Source organism: Pituophis catenifer, unplaced genomic scaffold, assembly GCF_029215685.1.
Source record: "Pituophis catenifer annectens isolate HBS135680 unplaced genomic scaffold, rPitCat1.0.hap2 SCAF_4, whole genome shotgun sequence".
Taxonomy (NCBI): Eukaryota; Metazoa; Chordata; class Lepidosauria; order Squamata; family Colubridae; genus Pituophis; species Pituophis catenifer.
In genome coordinates, this window is record NW_027256884.1 from 130045905 (window position 1) to 130064476 (window position 18572).

Genomic DNA, 18572 nt, shown 5'->3' on the forward strand with positions numbered 1-18572 from the left:
ATGCTTAAGGTGGGACTAGAACTCACTGTCTCCTGGTGATCGAACGGCCCAGCTCGCTTTTGTGCCTAAGGCGGGACTAGAACTCACCATCTCCTAATGATTGACCCAAAGTCACCCAATGGGCTTTCATGACAAGGCAGGACTAGAACTCACCGTCTCCTGGTGATTGGCCCAAAGTCACCCAACAGGCTTCCATGCCTAAGGCGGGACTAGAACTCACCATCTCCTAATGATTGACCCAAAGTCACCCAATGGGCTTTCATAACAAGGCAGGACTAGAACTCACTGTCTCCTGGTGATTGTCCCAAATAAGCTTTCATGCCTAAAGGTGAGAGTAGAACTCCTGGTGACTGAACGACCCAGCTCTCTTTTGTGCCTAAGGCAGGACTAGAACTCACCGTCGCCTGCTTTCTAGGCCAGCACCTTCACCACTGCTATGGTATATACACCAAACTGGCTAATTGTGCATAGTTTTCATTTTTCCTGAGTGCGCAGACCAGCTGCCTTTTCTGCCCATCCTATTTGCTTGCAAAGAATCTTTTTTCCTACAACCTGGTTCTGTCTGGATGGGCGGATCGGACCAGCAAATATTCTGATGCAAAGTTGCATTTTGGACCCATCTCTTCTGTTGGGAGGTTTTGAACCCTTAGCACCCTATGCGAACTTTCCTCCTATTGTGTGGCTTCTCTAAACTCCGTTCCTAATATTTGCACCTAAGAAGGTGGGGACTGTTGCCTTGATAGGTGGATAATGCTAGGAATTATTTTTTTTTCATCCACAATTTTGCAAATGGTCTAGTCCAGTGATGGCTAACCTTTTTGCCATCGCGTGCCAGGAGGGGTGAGGGCGGGGGAGGTTCGTGCGCGCGCATGCCCACACCCTCTCTAGGAGTCTCTGGAGGCTGGGGACAGCAAAAAACATCACTTCCTGTCCAACCAGGAGTTGGGAAATGGGCCGTTTCAGGCCTCCAGAGGGCCTCCGAGGGGATGGGGAAGGCTGTTTTCGCCCTCCCCAGATGCAGAGAGAGGATCTGGAGCCAGGTGAGAAAGAAAAATGGGCCTTTCCCACTCCCCCAAGCCCTCCGGAGGCAGGAAACAGCCTGTTTCCCTACTTCTGGTGGGCCCAGAAGGCCTGAAAATCAGCTGGCCGGCACACACATGCACGCCAGAGCTGAGCTGGCATGCCCACTGATATGGCTACGCATGCCACCTGTGGCCATAGGTTCACCATCATGGGTCTAGTCTTTCAAGATGAATGCTTATTTTGCCACCTACTGGACAGATTCATGCATGACAAATAGAACATGTTCTCTTGGCTTTTTTGCAAAACATTTTTCTTTTGGCAAGGAAATTAGTACTTTTCCCCTTATAAAAGATTTTTTTCTCCTTCTAAATTTGCCATTAGCCCATTCCTCAATCCCTTCCACTTGTAGTACCATCTGGGGCTTCAGTTCTTATTCTATTTATTTTTATATTTATGTTTTTTTTCATAAATAAGGGGATGAACATACCGAATACACCTTCCTCTTCCCATTTTCCCCACCCTGTGAGGTGGGTTGGGCTGAGAGAGAATGATTGGCCCCAAAGTCAGCCAGCTGACTTTCATGGCTAAGGCAGGACTTGAACTCATGGTCTCCGGCTTTCTAGCCTTAAAATCAGGGTTCAATTCCTATTCCTGGGAATAGAAAGTGAGTGATTTATTTTACCCAGATTTAAAAATCAATTTATATGATGTTACAACCTAAAGAGGGAATTTTTTACAAAATGATGTATGGCTGGTCTGTGACTGCAGAACAATTGTCTAGAATGTATAAAGCTACTTCAAATTTATGTTCAAAATATGGACAATATTAAAAGTCACTTAATTATGCCTGGTGGATTTGTCAAAACAGCCAGAAAATTCTGGGTTCAAAGTCATATTCATTTATTCATTAGATATTTATTAGGTTTTTATTTATAAATACAGAGTTTTAAAGATTGAAATGAGATTATTTTCCTGCTGGGAGTAATGGACAGCCGATTAAAAAGGAATCAAAGAAGATTACTATAATATGATTATTGCTGTGAGATTATTAATATGTGCAAAAATGGAAAGATTCAAAATTTCCAGGATGGAGGAACGGCTAGTGAAGATGGAAGAACTAGCAGAGGTGGCAAAATTGATTTAGAGAAAGATCAATAACTACATTTATCAGTGGCTGCAAACCTCTCGTGGATTTTTTGCTCAAAAACAGAAAAGAAGTGAGCTTATGCTTAAAGGTTTTGGAAGATTAGAAAAGGTGGAAAGAAGGAAATCATGATGTAACTTTAATGAAAAGGACTAGGGGTGACATGATAGCAGTCTTCCAGTATTTGAAGAAGAGGAGGGAGTCAAGCTATTCTCCAAAGCCCCTGAAGGCAGGACAAGGAACAATGGATGGAAACTATTCAAGGAGAGAAGCTACCTGGAATTCAGGAGAAATTTCCTGACGGCCTTAGAACAATTAATCAGTGGAACAGCTTGCCACCAGAAATTGCGAATGCTCCATCACTGGAGGTTTCAAGAAGAGTCATTTGTCTGGTATGGCATAGTTAGTATCTTCTGCTTGAGCAGAGGGTTAGACTAGAAGACCTCCAAGGTCCCTTCCAACTCTCTATTCTATTCTATTCTATTCTATTCTATTCTATTCTATTCTATTCTATTCTATTCTATTCTATTCTATTCTATTCTATTCTATTCTATCCTATCCTATCCTATCCTATTTTCTATTCTCTATTCTTCTCTATTGTAATCTATTCTATTTTCTATTTTCCATTCCATTCCTATTCTTTAGAGAGGGGAAAATGTTAAGATATTTAAATTTGGTAGCTGGGGGGGGGGTTTACAATGAGCCAGAACACACAGCTGTGGTTGATTGATTGGAGAGGACTGGCTTCTGTGTTGGGCAATCTGCGCTGTGATTGGTTGCTGAGGGTGTGGAGGGGGAGGTTCCCTTTTTTCCCGCCTTTTTTTCTTCTGTTTGCTCTCTTTACCTCATGACCTTCCCGCTGGGTTGATTTACCTCACGATGCTCCTGTTAGCCTAGTTTGCTGTATACATAATTATAAAATATAATTATTTATATAAAACTACATATTAACTACATATTCGTCTCAGCGCCTCTGACTTCATTTGGACACCGGCTGGGCAAATCTCTGACAAAAAATCTACATGCATCTACACCATTAAGAAGATCAGAAGAAATAGAATCTATATTTCTATATAATTCTGTTTTTTTCATATTTTCTTTTTTCACTATTTACTCTTTTTCTTTATTGCCTTTAGTTTTCTTTCAGTTTGTATTATGCTTTATATAATCTATATTTCTATATAATTCTATTTTTTCATATTTTCTTTTTTCACTACTCATTTTCTTTATTACCTTTGGTTTCATTTCAGTTTGTATCATGTTTTATATAATCTATATAATTTTATATAATTCTATTTTGTCCATACTTTCTTTTTTCACTATTTACTCTTTTTCTTTATTGCCTTTAGAATTCCTTTCATTTTGTATTATGCTTCATATAATCTATATTTCTATCGTGTTTCCCCGAAAATAAGACATGTCCCGATAATAAGCCCAATTGGGCTTTCGAGTGCAGTGCTATAAGCCCCCCCAAAAATACCCCCCCAAATTTATACGCATGCGCAGCTGCTGTGCAAACAGCATGAGGTGAGGAGGCGAGACGGGGGGGTGAACAGTGGGGGAACATGCCCCACACGCACCTGCCATCCACTCAGAACAGCCTCATGGAAGCCGCTCCTGCAAACCGTAGCTTGTACGTCCCTTAGTGGTGGCCGCAAAGAGCAGACGCAAACAAATTCTTGCCAGCCCTAGCCCTGTCGTCCTGGGGGGAGGGTTACTGGCGCCAGAGCTCCGAGCAGTGGCCGGTGAGGGCTGTCTGCGCAGCCATGAAGCACGATTGGCGTGGCCGGTTCTTGCCCACAGCACTGCCAGAGAGGATCAGGTCAGAGCTGCTGCCGCCCGAGATCAGCATACCAGATTCGATGAGCTGGACGCATCACTTCCACTCGGGTCAGTAGAAAATAAGACCTTGTCTTATTTTTGGGGAAACACGGTATATAATTCTATTTTGTTCATATTTTCTTTTTTTTTTTACTCTTTCTTTCTTGCCTTTAGTTTCCTTTCAGTTTGTATTATGCATTATATAATCTATATTTCTATATAATTCTATTTTTTTCATGCTTTCTTTTTTCACTATTTACTCTCTTTCTTTATTGCCTTTAGTTTCCTTTCACTGGTTAGGTATCTATTATGTTTTTTTAAACTCTGTTAAAAATATCTTCCATAAAAATTATGTATAAAAAGTCTGTGATTTAATCCTTCTCTGAGGCTGATGAGCCCCAGAGATGTGGGCCCGGCTTGTAGGAAGTTAATTCTTTCCTGCAGAGGATGCGTTCTGAGTTTTCAGGAGTTTTGCACCACTGAACAACTGGAAGGCGATCTCTTCGTAGGACGTCGATACTCCACATTCGAACAAGCAGCCAAAAAAGACAGGATCTTCCCCTGTGCAAACAGCCAAGTCTGAGTAGCCACTGGGTCCCGTGTTCAAGATCCAAGGTGTCTTCCAGGAATTTTCCTCCAACGGACAAGGGTTCAAATAGATGCCCAGATCCGCACGTGTCTTTTGGTTGGTGGGATGGGAGAAGAGCAGCCACGATTCGGAGGTCTTTGAGGAGGCTAAGGAAGACTCAGACCCCAGTTGTGGTGAAGGAAAACTCACCACGCTACCCTGACAACCATGGGGTGATTCCTGCAGATTCCGAGATCGGAAGCGGGCTTTGAAGAGGCATCCACCATCTTTGCTGAAGACCTCAAGACGGTATCCGTCACTGCTGCGGGCGTTACAGTATAACACCAGGCTATTATTCCAGTCCACCAACTCTGCCATTTGGCACTCCGACGCCTGCAATGATTTTCGGAGAAGGTGGCCCTTCCGCCACGTCTTCCCGCCGTCATCGCTGTAGAAAGTGAAGGAGTGAGGTTTGGTGCCACAGTAGAGTGGGTATCCAAAGAGACGTGTGTGGATGTAATAAGCGTAGGCTGGGACAACTAGCCGCCCAGAGCTCAGCTGCACTCCGTGGCCTGGTCCCACAGCAAACGTGGCCCAGTTGTTCACATCCTCTCCAATCACCTGTTCGGTCAAGTCCGTCATTGGGGTCCAGGTGCGTCCACCATCTTTGCTGAAGATGTAGCCCAGCCTGGTGACATTTTTGCTCATCCGGATCTGGTGTTTGTTGCTGATGTGGTCAAGAACACAGATGAAGAACAAGAAAATTGTGCCTTCCTTTGCATCGTACACTGGACACGGACTCATGGTGCGATATTCGGGTAGGACGGCGGTCTCCAGAGTTTTCAGGGGACCCCACTAGAGAAAAGATATGAAATGGTCACATGTGAAACTGTGCATCAGAGCCTGGCAAATCATGTCGGCTTACTTTGGTGAAAAGAAAGAAGAGGCTGGGGACTTATTTCAGCTATTGCATCACCTATTTTACAATAAACCATGTTTTGTTTTAAGCCAGTTATGCAGCACCCCAGGGTTCTACTTCATGCAGCCCACTAAGCTATATATTGGTTTGTATACAAGCCACAGTGTTCTAATTCATGCACAACACTAAGCCATAAACCATGCTTTGTATATACAGAATATAGAACTGTGATGGTGAACTTTGGGAAGGTAAGAAGATCAGCGATGGGGGGGATCAGCTGTGCCGTGCGATTTAGCTTCGCTAGAAAGCAGGATTTCCTGCTGAACTGGAGCAAACGGGTAGCATTTCATTGCTGGACGCATGCCCAAAGTGGCACGCGAAACCATGTTGCCTGGCACATGCAGCCTTGCCTGTTTGTCTTTTGGGTTTCTGTCACTAATGCGCGTGTGACGATCAGCTATTAGAAGGGACCTTGGAGGTCTTCTAGTCCAGCCCTCGAACAGGACACCCTATATAATTTCAAACAAATATTGTGTTTACCCTAAAATAACCCCTCCCTGGATAATAAGCCCTCCCCTGAAAATAGACCCTTCTCTGAAAAAAAGGCCTCCCCACAAAATAAGCCCTCCCTTGAAAATAAGGCCTCCCCAAAATATTTAAGCACATACGCAGCGAGTCCCCACCATTTCATCTGGTTAGGGTTAGGGAGACAGAGCTGGAAATCAGGTAAGATGGCAAGAGGACACCTGACTTGCTCCATGCACCCCAAAATAATAAGACCGCCCCCAAAATAAGCCAAGCACTTATTTCGGTGTGCAAAAAAAAAATAGGTCTTATTTTCGGGGAAACACGGTAGTTGTCCAATCTCTTTTTGAAAGCCTTCAGTGATGGGACACCCACAACTTCTGAAGACGAGTATTCCATTGGTTGATTGTTCTCACCATTAGGAAATTTCTCCTTAGTTCTAGGTTGCTTTTCTCCTTGATTAGTTTCCATCCATTGTTTCCTGTCTTGCCTTTTGGTACTTTGGAAAATAGTTTGACCACCTTTGTTTTTGTAGGAGCCCCTCAATTATTGGAAGACTGCTCTCATGTGACCCCTAGTCCTTCTTTTCATTAGACTAGACATACCCAATTCCTGTAATTGTTCTTTGTATGTTTTAGCCTCCAGCCCTCAAATCATTCTTCTGGCTCTTCTCTGCACACTTTCCAGAGTCTCAACATCTTTTTTATACTCTGGTGACCAGAACTGAATCCGGTATTCTGAGTGTGATCTTACTAGGGCTTTGTAAAGTGGTATTAACTGCCTCCGTTATGTGTCCCTCTTTCCATTTTTTGTATACTTATCCCTTTTTTCCTCTCAGTTGGTCTGAGAGTGCTGGTTTTTGCTTGTTTTTCTTGTTTTTCTTTTTTAGTGGTATTGAACTGGACTGGGCTTTTGTAATATTTTTCAGAGTTTCCCAAGCTTCTTTAGTTGATTTCTCCTTTAAAATTTTCATTCATGGGATCCTTCGCAAGCTCTCTCTTGAGTTTGTTACAATCAGCTCTTTTAAAATCTAAGAAACCAGTTTCATTATGTTCTGTTGCTTGTGTCTGCTTTATAATGAATTCCAATATAATGAATTCCAAGAGCCTTGGTAGTACAGGGGTTTAAGGCACCCTGTTATTAAGCTGGTTATTAAGACCAGCTGCCTGCAATTACTGCAGGGTTCGAATCTCGCCAAGGCTCAAGGTCGACTCAGCCTTCCATCCTTTCTAAGGTAGGTAAATTGAGGACCCAGTTGTGGGGGAAATAAGCAGACTTTGTATAAAATATACAAAAGGATGAAGGCTATTGCTGAGCACATTGTAAGCCGCCCTGAGTCTTCGGAGAAGGGCGGCATATAAATCAAATTAAAAAAAAATAAAAATATGACGTGGTCACTCTCGTTCCAAGTTCCGGCAACTTCAATTCCCTCTAACACTTTTTCTCTGCTAGTAGCAATAGCACTTAGAGTGTTAGACTTATATATCACTTCACAGTGTTTAATAGCCCTGTCTGAGCAGTTTACAGAATTAGCATTTTGCCCCCAACAATCTGGGTCCTCATTTTACCAACCTCGGATGGAAGGATGGAAGGCTGAGTCAAACTTGAGCCATTCAGAATCGAATTGCCAAACTGCAGCCAGCCAGTAGTAGCAGAAGTAATAGTTCTGCATTTTAACCACTGTACCACCATGGCTCGTACAGATTTCTTTTTATATATATATTATTTGTATGTTTTCTCTTTATAAACAATAAGTGCTTAGTGAACAGCGTACAGTCCAAGTCAATTTGTTTACATAACAATATTAAACTCCTAGTTTGTACCTCTATTAGCCGACCATTGATAAAACAAACACCAAGTTTGAAAATATTCTGTGCCTTCTTTTTCTTTTATCTTCAGTATCAGTCTGTCCATGTCTGCACAGTCTAATGTTTTCTTAATTAGTCTGTCTGTGGGTGTTTCCTCGTTTTTCTAGCATTGCGCAACTACAATTCTTCCCGCTGTCAAGGCATGTAATCTTAAATATACATTCCTTTGATTATATTTCTCTGGCAATATGACTAACAAAAATAATTCTGGCATAGTCTATATGTTGCCTTAACTTTTTTTCTAACCACATGTGTATTTTTGTCCATTTTTTTTTGCTTTTGTACATGACCACCACATATGATATGTACCCAGAATTTCATTACATTTCCAACATAGTGAGAACATGTTTTTAAACATTTCAGCTAATGTAGCTGAAACAAATTTTTGTACAAATTTTCCTTATATGAGTTCACTTCAGAGGGCTTGTCGTGTTTGGGGAGCTGGGTCAGAGCAGGTGGGAGGTATAATGAACAGAGGTAGTGAACTGGGAATCATGGCTACTTTGGGGCTGCAGGGTTACCTTCACGGACAGGCCCTCTTTCTGGCCACGTCGCATGACCAAGAACTTGGCGTCTTCGTCCAAGGGTGAGGTGCGTTCTTCCGCAAAGGCCAGGAAGGTGGACTCCGAAGACAGGTAGAGCAGAGCGGGGATGCGGTAAGTGAGGCCCCCCTCCTGGCGGAAGAGGCTCACCTTCTCAGAGACCCCCGAAAACTCCGCCATCTTCTCTGGAGACGGGAGAGGCCAAATTAAGCCAATATTTCTAATCTTCAGCAGTAGCAATTTCAGCCCACCCCAGTATGCAGAGGAGATGGAGTTTCTTCCCCCTCCCCAGGATTATCCTTTCCCCTCCCCATAATCCCCCTTTCCCTTCCCCTGTATTCCCCCTCCCCCTGAATCCCCCCTCCCCAAGGATTCTCCTTCTCCCTGAATTCCCCATTCCCCCCTCCAGTTTTCTTCGGAGACTCAGGGCGGCTTACAAGGCGTTAAGCAATAGCCTTCACTCTTTTGTATATTTATACGAAGTCAGCTTATTGCCCCCACAAACTGGGTCCTCAATTTACCTACCTTAGAAAGGATGGAAGGCTGAGTCAACCTTGAGCCTGGCGAGATTCGAACCAGCAGTAATTGCAGGCAGCTGTGTTAATGACAGGGTGCTTAGACCATTGTGCTATCAAGGCTATCAAGAGCCTTGATAGTACAGTGGTTTAATGCACCCTGTTATTAACACAGCTATTAACACAGCTGCCTGCAATTTCTGCTGGTTCGAATCTCTCCAAGGCTCAAGGTTGACTCAGCCTTCCATCCTTTCTAAGGTAGGTGAAATGAGGACCCAGTTTGTGGGGGCAATAAGCTGACTTTGTATAAAATATACAAAAGGATGAAGGCTATTGCTTAACGCAGTGTAAGCCGCCCTGAGTCTCCGGAGAAGGGCGGCATATAAATCAAATTAAAAAAAAAAAAAGGCTCCTTTCCCCCCTCGACTCCCCATTACCCCTCCCCAAGACTCCCCCTCCTCCAGGACTGTCCCTTCCTCTGTCCCGGGGATTTCCCCCACTCCTTCCGCGCTCCCCAACCCCACTCACAGCGCTGCGGATTCGCGCCCCTGCTTGCAAGCGCTCCGCGAGGATCGCCAACCAGGAAGCGTCCCGGTCTTCTCTTCCTCCTTCTCCGCTCCTCAGCTCCGCCCTCGCCGGCCCTGCTCGGCCGGTTTGACGTGGGACTCCCACGGGGCTCCACCTTGCGGGCCCAGCAACCGCGGAGTTACCGGGAGGGATGGAGGGATGGAGGTTTCTCGGCGCCCGCGGGCACCAGCCTCATCTCGCAGCGCATCGCCAGATGGCTTGAGGTTGTTTAAAAAAAGCAAAGCCGTGGCGGAGGCGGGTGGATCGACAGGGGGATCGGTGGGTGGGCGCATTGGCAGAAATCCGGACGCAGCGCCGGCCACTGCTCGTGGACAGTCCACGGCAGCAAAACCTCGGTCGATTGACGCCCCGTTATGAAACTACTTCCTTTCCTTGAAATGCCTCGGGTTTTGCAGCCGAGCCGCGGCGCGCTTCAAGAGGAGCACATCCCGCACGGGATGCCCCGGGTCGACGCATGGACACGCACAGGTGCATCCGAGGAAGGGCGCTGCGGACGCGGTTCAAGAGAAAAGGGAACGGAGGATGCTGTCGTGTCTTGGGGACCCCAGTCAATGCAACTGATCTGCGTTCAAGGCAGGCATTTAGACGGAGGTCTCCTAGGCTGGGTATGCGTAGCCTAACGAAGAGAAGGATTGGAGGGGGGGCATGATAGCACTCTTCCAATAGCTGAGGGGCTCCCCCAAAGAAGAGAGAGGTTTTTCCCCCACCTATTCTCCAAAGCACCTGAAGGCAGGAGGAGAAGCAATGGCTGGAAATGAATTAAGGTGAGAAGCAAGCTAGAAATAAGGAGAAATTTCCTGGCAGGGAGAACAATTAATCAGCTGTCTTCAGAAGTTGTGGAAAGATCGGACAACCATTTGTTTAGAATGATATATGGACTTCTGATTGAGGAGAGGGCTGGACTAGAAGACCAATGTATGACTGTAACCTTGTTGCTGGTATCCTTATGATTTATATTGATTGTTTCCTAGTATGACTGGATTGCTTATTTGTACCCTATGACTATCATGAAACTTTGTACCTTATGATTCTTGACGAATATCTTTTCTTTTATATACACTAAGAGCGTATGCACCAAAGACAAATTCCTTGTGTGTCCAATAACACGGCCAATAAAGAATTCTATCTATCTATCTATCTATCTATGTAGGTCTTTGGTTATTCGGGTTTTCTCCCGTGTAAAATTGGAAGTGTCTTGGCGACGTTTTGACGAAGTCTCATTCGTCATCTTCAGGCTGGTGTTTTCGGCTTCGTGCTTCTAGGAGCAATGTGTGATCGCAGCTGTTTCTTCCTTTTAACTGCCAGTGGGGGTGTGAACTGATTGGGTGGGAGCTTGGCTGTGTTCTGATTGGGTGGAGGTGTGTTCTGATTGGTAGGGGGTTTGGCTGTGCTCTGATTGGATGGGGGTGTGTTCTGTTTGGGTGGGGGCTTGGTTGTGCTCGGGTTAGTCTGAGTTGCAGGGGGATTTGAGCTGGTGAGCTGCGTTGCTGTTGTTTGGCTTTGTGGTCGTGGTCGTGCCACATTTTCATGGTGGGTGCCAGTTTGCTTCATGTATGGATTGGAGGGGTTTAAAGTGATGCAGCTGTGGTCTGGCTTCTGATTTGTGGTCGTGCCTCATCATCGGTGTGGGTTTGTACCTTATAATTCTTGACAAACGTATCTTTTCTTTTATGTACACTGAGAGCGTATGCACCAAGACAAATTCCTTGTGTGTCCAATCACACTTGGCCAATAAAGAATTCTATTCTATTCTTTAAAAAAGACCTCTAAGGTCCTTTCCAACTCTGTTATTTTGTATTCTGATTCAGAAAAGAGATTTCTCTTGCTAAGTGAGACGGTTGAGTGTGTCATGTGCAATTTTACTTTTTTTTTTTTTTGCATTGATTAAGCAAATCACTGCAGTCCTTAACTGAATCACACAGTCATTAAATGAATCTGGCTTCCACCATGCACTTTGCTTGTCAGAAGCAGGCTGGGAAGGGCGCAAATGACAATCAATCAGAATAGAGCTGGAAGGGACCTTGGAGATCTTCTAGTCCAACCCTCAGCTCAAGCAGGAAAGCCCTCTTCCATTTCAGACAGGTGGCTGTCCAGTTTCTTCTTAAAAGCTGCCAGTGTTGGCACACCCACAATTTCCAGAGGCAAGGCAGGGGCGGGCAGCACTGAGCCCCTCCTCCAGGTTCATTCTATTCTATTCTATTCTATTCTATTCTATTCTATTCTATTCTATTCTATTCTATTCTATTCTATTCTATTCTACTCTACTCTACTCTACTCTACTCTACTCTACTCTACTCTACTCTACTCTACTCTACTCTACATTCTGTTCTGTTCTCTTTGTTCCCTTCCCATCCCATCCCTTACCTACATTTGTTAATTGATTAGCAAAAAGTTCATCTATTTCTTCTGCTCAGTTGGGTGGCCTGTAGTTTACGCCTATAACAATGTCGTTCTTTTTTCCTTTTATATTGACCCATAGGGATTCTAGAAGGTTTTCATCCTCAGTTTTGTAGATTTCTGTAGAGATGTAGAGATATTTTATATATAATGCAACTCCACCTTTGTTAGGTCTGTTTCCTCTGAACAGCTTATACCTTTCCACCAGTACACTCCAGTAATTAAGTTTCATGTCTCCAAGTTTCAAAATTAATATCTGCCTTTGTGTACTGGTACTTCAGGTTCACCCTAGTCATTCCCTACACTTTTGAGTTCCCTTAGCTCTTTGCAAAACAGGTTTCTGGGGTGCTAAAGTTGGAAGTTGGTATTTTTACTCTTATAAAAGATTATTTTCTCCTTCCAAGTTTGTATTAGCCCGTTTCTCACTCCCTTGCGGTTGAAGTATCATCCGGAGTCTGGTTTTTATTTTATTTGCATCCTGCCTTTATAATTTTTACAAATAACCCAAGGCAGCGAACACGTCTGACACACCTTCCTCCTTCTCTTTTCCTTATAACCACAACCCTGTGAAGTGGGCAGGGCTGAGAGAGGGTGATTGGCTAAAGTCACTCAGCCAGCTTTCATGCCTTAGGCGGGACTAGAACTCTCTGTCTCCTGGTGATTGGCCCAGTCACCCAGCCAGCTTTCATGTCTAAGGCAGGACTAGAACTCTCTGTCTCCTGGTGATTGGACCAAAACCACCCAGGTGGCTTTCATGGTTAAGGTGCGACTAGAACTCAGTCGCCTGGTGATTAACCCAAAGTCACCCAGCCAGCTTTCACCCAGCCTAAGGCAGGACTAGAACTCACAGTCTCCTGCTTTCTAGCGTGGGGCTTAAATAGATGGGGTTAAGTCTCTGTTCCAGGGAATAGAATGTGAATGATCTATTTTATGTAGCTTAAAAAAAAATTCCCATTTTATAAAGGTAACTTTTTAAAAACGATGTACCATCGGTCAGTACATTATGTTGGAAATATGGAAAATATTAAGAATCATTTTATTATGCTTGGTGGATTTGTAAAAAAAAGGGAGAGAAATTTCTGGGTTCAAAGACATATTCATTAATTTTTATCTCATCTTTTATTACTTAATAAATACAAGTTTTCAAGATCAACATTCAAATGAAATCAGATTATTTTCTTGTGGTGGCTGATGGACAGCCAGTTAGAAAAGAGTCAAGGAAGTTATTAAATAACCATTTTAATATGATTATTGCTGTGAGGCTATTCATATCTGCGGAAACGGAAAGATTCGGAAATTTCCAGAACGGAGGAACTGCTGATGAAGATGACGGAACTAGCAGAGGTGGAAAAACTGATTTAGAGAAAGATCAACAACTGCATTTATCAGTGACTGCAAACCCTTTATGGACATTTTGCTAAAAAAAAAAAAGAGAAAAAGAAAAAAATAAATGTTTCTGAAGATTAGAAAACGTAGTAGGTTAATGAAAGAAGGAAATTATGATGTAACTTTAGGGAGAGAGGGCAAAATACAAATGTATCTATAACCACTGTCTAGAACCTATGGCACGTGTGCAGCGCCCTCTCTGTGGGCACGTGAGCCCTCTCTGCAGCTCACCTCTGCCGTGCATGTGCCTCCCTCCGGCCAACTGGTCTTCAGGTCTCTGCCGCGCATGCACTGGGGGGGATGGGGTGCATGTGGGGGCCCCATGGATGCATGCGTGGGTGCATGGCATATGTGGGGGGGGGGTGCGTGCATGCGCAGGGGTGTGCACATGCATGGGGCCAGGTGAATGCGTGGGGCCTGCGCGCACATCGCATTTTTGGGGTTCGGGCCCGTGCATTTGTGCAGAGAATCAAAATAGAGCTGAAAGGGACCTTGGAGGTCTTCTAGTCCAACCCCCTGCTCAAGCAAGGGACCCTAGACCATTTCAGACAAGTGACCGTCCAGTCTCTTCTTAAAAACCTCCAGTGATGGAGCACCCATAACTTCTGGTGGCAGGCTGTTCCACTGGTTAATTGTCCTCACTGTTAGGAAGTTTCTCCTTAATTCCAGGTTGCTTCTCTCCTTGATGAGTTTCCATCCGTTGCTTCTTATCCTGCCCTCAGGAGCTTTGGAGAACAGGTTGAGCCCCTCTTCTTTGGGGCAGCCCCTCAAATACTGGAAGACTGCTATCATGTCTCCCCTGGTCCTCCTTTTTTCTAAACTAGCCAAACCCAAATCCTGCTACCGTTGCTCACATATTTTTGTCTCCAGGCCTTTAATCCAGGGGTGAAATGTTCCCGGTTCGGACCGGATTGCCCGATCTGGTAGTGATGGCGGCGGGCGGTTTGGAGAACCGGTAGCAAAAATCCCATGCCCAGCTGAGCCGCGCAATCATCAGAGGCTTTTTTTTTTTAACTTTTAAAAACCATTATTTCTACAACCTCTTTGGCCGAAAAAATGCTTTTAAGTTAAAAAAAAAAAGCCTCTGAGGATCACGCGGCTCAGCTGGGATCGTCAGAGGCATTTAAAAAGCATTTTTTTCTGCAACCTCTTAAGGTTGTAGAAAAAATGCTTTTAAAAGTAAAAAAAAAAAAGTTGGCCACACCCACCCAGTCACATTACACCCCTCACCAAGCCATGCCCACAGAACCGGTAGTAACAAATTTTACATTTCACCACTGCTTTAATCATCTTAGTTGCTCTTCTTTGCACTTTTTCCAAAGTGGCCCAGGCTTGTAGAAAGTTAATTCTTTCCTGCAGAGGATGCTTTCTGAGTTTTCAGGAGTTTTGCACCACTGAATAACTGGAAGGCGATCTCTTCGTTTGATGTCGATATTCCACATTCGAACAAGCAGCCGAAGAAGACTGGATCTTCCCCTGTGCAAACAGCCAGGTCTGAGTAGCCACTGGGTCCCGTGTTCAAGATCCAGAGTGTCTTCCAGGAATTTTCCTCCAACGGACAGGGGTTCAAATAGATGCCCAGATCCGCACGTGTCTTTCGGTTGGTGGGATGGGAGAAGATCAGCCACGATTTGGGGGTCTTTGAGGAGGCTAAGGAAGGTTCAGACCCCAGTTGTGGTGAAGGAAAACTCACCACACTACCCTGACAACCATGGGGTGGTTCCTGCAGATTCCGAGATCGGAAGCGGGTTTTGAAGAGGCATCCACCATCTTTGCTGAAGACCTCAAGACGGTATCCGTCACTGCTGTGGGCGTTACAGTATAACACCAGGCTATTATTCCGGTCCACCAACTCTGCCATTTGGTACTCCGACGCCTGCAATGATTTTCGGAGAAGGTGGCCCTTCCGCCACGTCTTCCCGCCGTCGTCGCTGTAGAAAGTGAAGGAGTGAGGTTTGGTGCCACAGCAGAGTGGGTGTCCAAAGAGATGTGTGTGGATGTAGTAAGCGTAGGCTGGGATGAGCAGCCGCCCAGAGCTCAGCTGCACTCCGTGGCCCGGTCCTACAGCAAACGCAGCCCAGTTGTTCACATCTTTTCCAATCACCATTTCAGTCAAGTCCGTCATTGGGCTCCAAGTGCGTCCACCATCTTTGCTGAAGATGTAGCCCAGCCTGGTGACATTTTTGCTCATCCGGATCTGGTGTTTGTTGCTGATGTGGTTGAGAACACAGATGAAGAACAAGAAAATTGTGCCTTCCTTTGCATCGTACACATCGTAGATTAGACATACCCAATTCCTGTAATTTTTCTTCGTATGTTTTAGCCTCCAGCCCTCAAATCATTCTTGTGGCTCTTCTCTGCACACTTTCCAGAGTCTCAGCATCTTTTTTATACTCTGGTGACCAGAACTGAATCCGGTATTCCAAGTGTGATCTTACTAGGGCTTTGTAAAGTGGTATTAACTGCCTCAGTTATGTGTCCCTCTTTCCATTTTTTGTATACTTATCCTTTTTTCCCCTCTCAGTTGGTCTGAGAGTGCTGGTTTTTGCTTGTTTTTATTGTTTTTCTTTTTTAGTGGTATTGAACTGGACTGGGCTTTTGTAATATTTTTCAGAGTTTCCCAAGCTTCTTTAGTTGATTTCTCCTTTAAAAATTTCATTCACGGGATCCTCCCCAAACTCTCTCTTGAGTTTGTTACAATCAGCTCTTTTAAAATCTAATAAACCGGTTTCATTATGTTCTGTTGCTTGTGTTTGCATTATAATGAATTCCAATATGACGTGGTCACTCTCGTTCCAAGTTCTGGCAACTTCAATTCCCTCTAACACTTTTTCTCTGCTAGTAGCAATAGCACTTAGAGTGTTAGACTTATATATCGCTTCACAGTATTTAATAGCCCTGTCTGAGCAGTTTACAGAATTAGCATTTTGCCCCCAATAATCTGGGTCCTCATTTTACCAACCTCGGATGGAAGGATGGAAGGCTGAGTCAAACTTGAGCCATTCAGAATCGAATCGCCAAACTGCAGCCAGCCAGTAGTAGCAGAAACAGTAGTTCTGCATTTTAGCCACTGTGCCACCACGGCTCATACAGATTTCTTTTTTTATATATATTATATGTTTTTTCTTTATAAACAATAAGTGCTTAGTGAACAACATACTGTCTAAGTCCTCTGTCCCCAATAAAAGTTTTTCTAATATCGTTAAGTTTCTGCTGATGCCCCACGTTTTCATCTCTTTCATATAACTTGACTGAATTTGCAAATATGACCACCATTCCAAATCTAACCCTTGTCCTTTTAGCTGCAATCTCGATTTTGTGGCAGCCCCTCAAACACTGGAAAAACTGCTATCATGTCCCCTCTACTCCTTCGTTTATCCTGGGACACTGTAACTATCGTAACTATATGCCGGTTGCCAAACACCTGAATTCCGATCCTGCAACAATTGTAACGGCAAGAATTGGTCATAAATCACTTCTTTTAAAAGGCTGTTGCATCTTTGAACGGTCAACTAGACAAATCAAATTGAACTCTATTTTCATTCCTGGAAAGCTTTTGACTGGAATATTCAGACGCTGGGGGCCTGCGGGACTTTTGCAGAGGGGTGACTTACATTTGGGGGGGCGGCGGCACTGAGCCCCTCCCCCAGGTTCAGGTTCATTCTGTTCTGTTCTGTTCTGTCCTGTCCTGTCCTGTCCTGTCCTGTTCTGTCCTGTCCTGTCCTATCTACTCTCTATTCTTCTCTATTCTCTATTCTCTTTTCTATTCTTTATTCTTCTCTCTTGTAATCTATTCTATTTTCTATTGTAATCTATTCTATTTTCTATTGTTTTCTATTTCCTATTATTTCCTATTTTCTATTATTTTCTATTTTCTATTGTAATCTATTCTATTTTCTATTATTTTCTATTTCCTATTATTTCCTATTTTCTATTATTTTCTATTTTCTATTCTATTCTATTCTACTCTATTTTTCTCTATTCTCTATTCTCTTTTCTATTCTTTATTCTTCTCTCTTGTAATCTATTCTATTTTCTATTCTAATCTATTCAATTTTCTATTATTTTCTATTTTCTATTTTCTGTTTTCTATTCTATTCTATTCTATTCTATTCTATTCTATTCTATTCTATTCTATTCTATTCTATTCTATTCTATTCTATTCTATTCTATTCTATTCTATTCTATTCTTCTCTTCTCTGTTGTAATCTATTCTATTTTCTATTTTCCATTCCATTCCATTCCATTCCTATTCTTTAGAGAGGGGAAAATGTTAAGATATTTAAATTTGGTAGCTGGAGCTGGAGTGGGGCTGTACAATGATCCATAACACACAGCTGCGGTTGATTGATTGGAGAGGGCTGGCTCAGGGATGAAGCAATCTGTGCTGTGATTGGTTGTGTGGGCGTGGAGAGGGAGGTTCCCTCCCCCTCCCGCCTTTTTCTTCTGTGGGCTCTGTAATTTACCTCATGATCTTCCTGCTGTGTTGATTTACCTCACGATGCTCAGGTAAGCCTGAGTATCTAATTTTGCTGTATATATAGTTATACAATATAATTATTTACCGGTATATAAAACTACAAGCTAAACTACAAAACTACAAGTTGGGAGAGTTTAAGATGTGAAAATGAGTAACATAAGGGGAAAGCTCTATTTAACTAGGGAATTGTAATAATTGACATACTATTAATTGTATATTGTGTTGAAAGCAGAAATGGTTAAATTGTGGTTTGGAGGAATATATGGGGGAAATTATTTGGTTTATTATTATTGGTAAATATAATTAATTGATTTGTAATTGGATTGCATGGAAATAATTGGAATATTCATGTTCATATTGATTAATATACAAAAAAGGTAGTTATATAACTAATTGATTTATATTAAAATGTTGAATTTGAATTAAGCAACTGTAATATTACATAATTAACCAATGTGAGGATGGATATAACAATAGATGACAATGGGAAGGGGTATAATATAGAATAGAAGGGAAAAATTGAATTTGATTAAGATTAGAGATGAGGATGAAGGGTAATATTTGTTTTTTTTAAAAAATAGATGAGGAATAAATATGGCAAAAAGGAAATATAGAAATTGTAAATTTAATTGAAATGACTAAACGCTGTTTAAATTTGTGAACCGGCCAAATACCCTGTTCAAAGAAAATACATTGTATGTTTGTATGTGTGTTTGTCTAAAAAATAAAAAATAAAAAACTTTTTATAAAAAATACAAAACAAAAAAGGTAGGTCCATCTTATACTCCGGTGTGTC

At 43.1% G+C, this 18572-nt stretch overlaps 2 protein-coding genes across 2 annotated transcripts; both read right to left on the bottom strand.

Moving 5' to 3' along the window:
• Positions 1–4405: 4405 nt before the first annotated feature.
• LOC139317152 (sialidase-3-like) lies at positions 4406–8590 on the bottom strand. Its single transcript, XM_070944110.1, has 2 exons — positions 8390–8590; positions 4406–5411 (listed from the first exon to the last, which is right to left on the bottom strand). Exons 1-2 carry the CDS (start codon positions 8588–8590, stop codon positions 4416–4418), a joined length of 1197 nt encoding a protein of 398 aa, XP_070800211.1. The 3' UTR covers positions 4406–4415.
• A 6048-nt stretch (positions 8591–14638) lies between these two features.
• LOC139316841 (sialidase-3-like) lies at positions 14639–17767 on the bottom strand. Its single transcript, XM_070943683.1, has 2 exons — positions 17763–17767; positions 14639–15593 (listed from the first exon to the last, which is right to left on the bottom strand). The coding sequence occupies exons 1-2, from the start codon at positions 17765–17767 to the stop codon at positions 14639–14641; spliced, it is 960 nt and encodes a 319-aa protein (XP_070799784.1).
• Between the last annotated feature and the right edge of the window lie 805 nt (positions 17768–18572).

What these genes read in the sequence shown, in the direction of transcription:
- LOC139317152 (XM_070944110.1), bottom strand. Translation starts at nt 8,590, where the DNA reads ATGGCGGAGTTTTCGGGGGTCTCTGAGAAGGTGAGCCTCTTCCGCCAG. An exon ending in AAGAGGGCCTGTCCGTGAAG is followed by an intron (nt 5,412 to 8,389) that starts GTAACCCTGCAG and finishes TCTTTTCTCTAG; the next exon opens with TGGGGTCCCCTGAAAACTCT.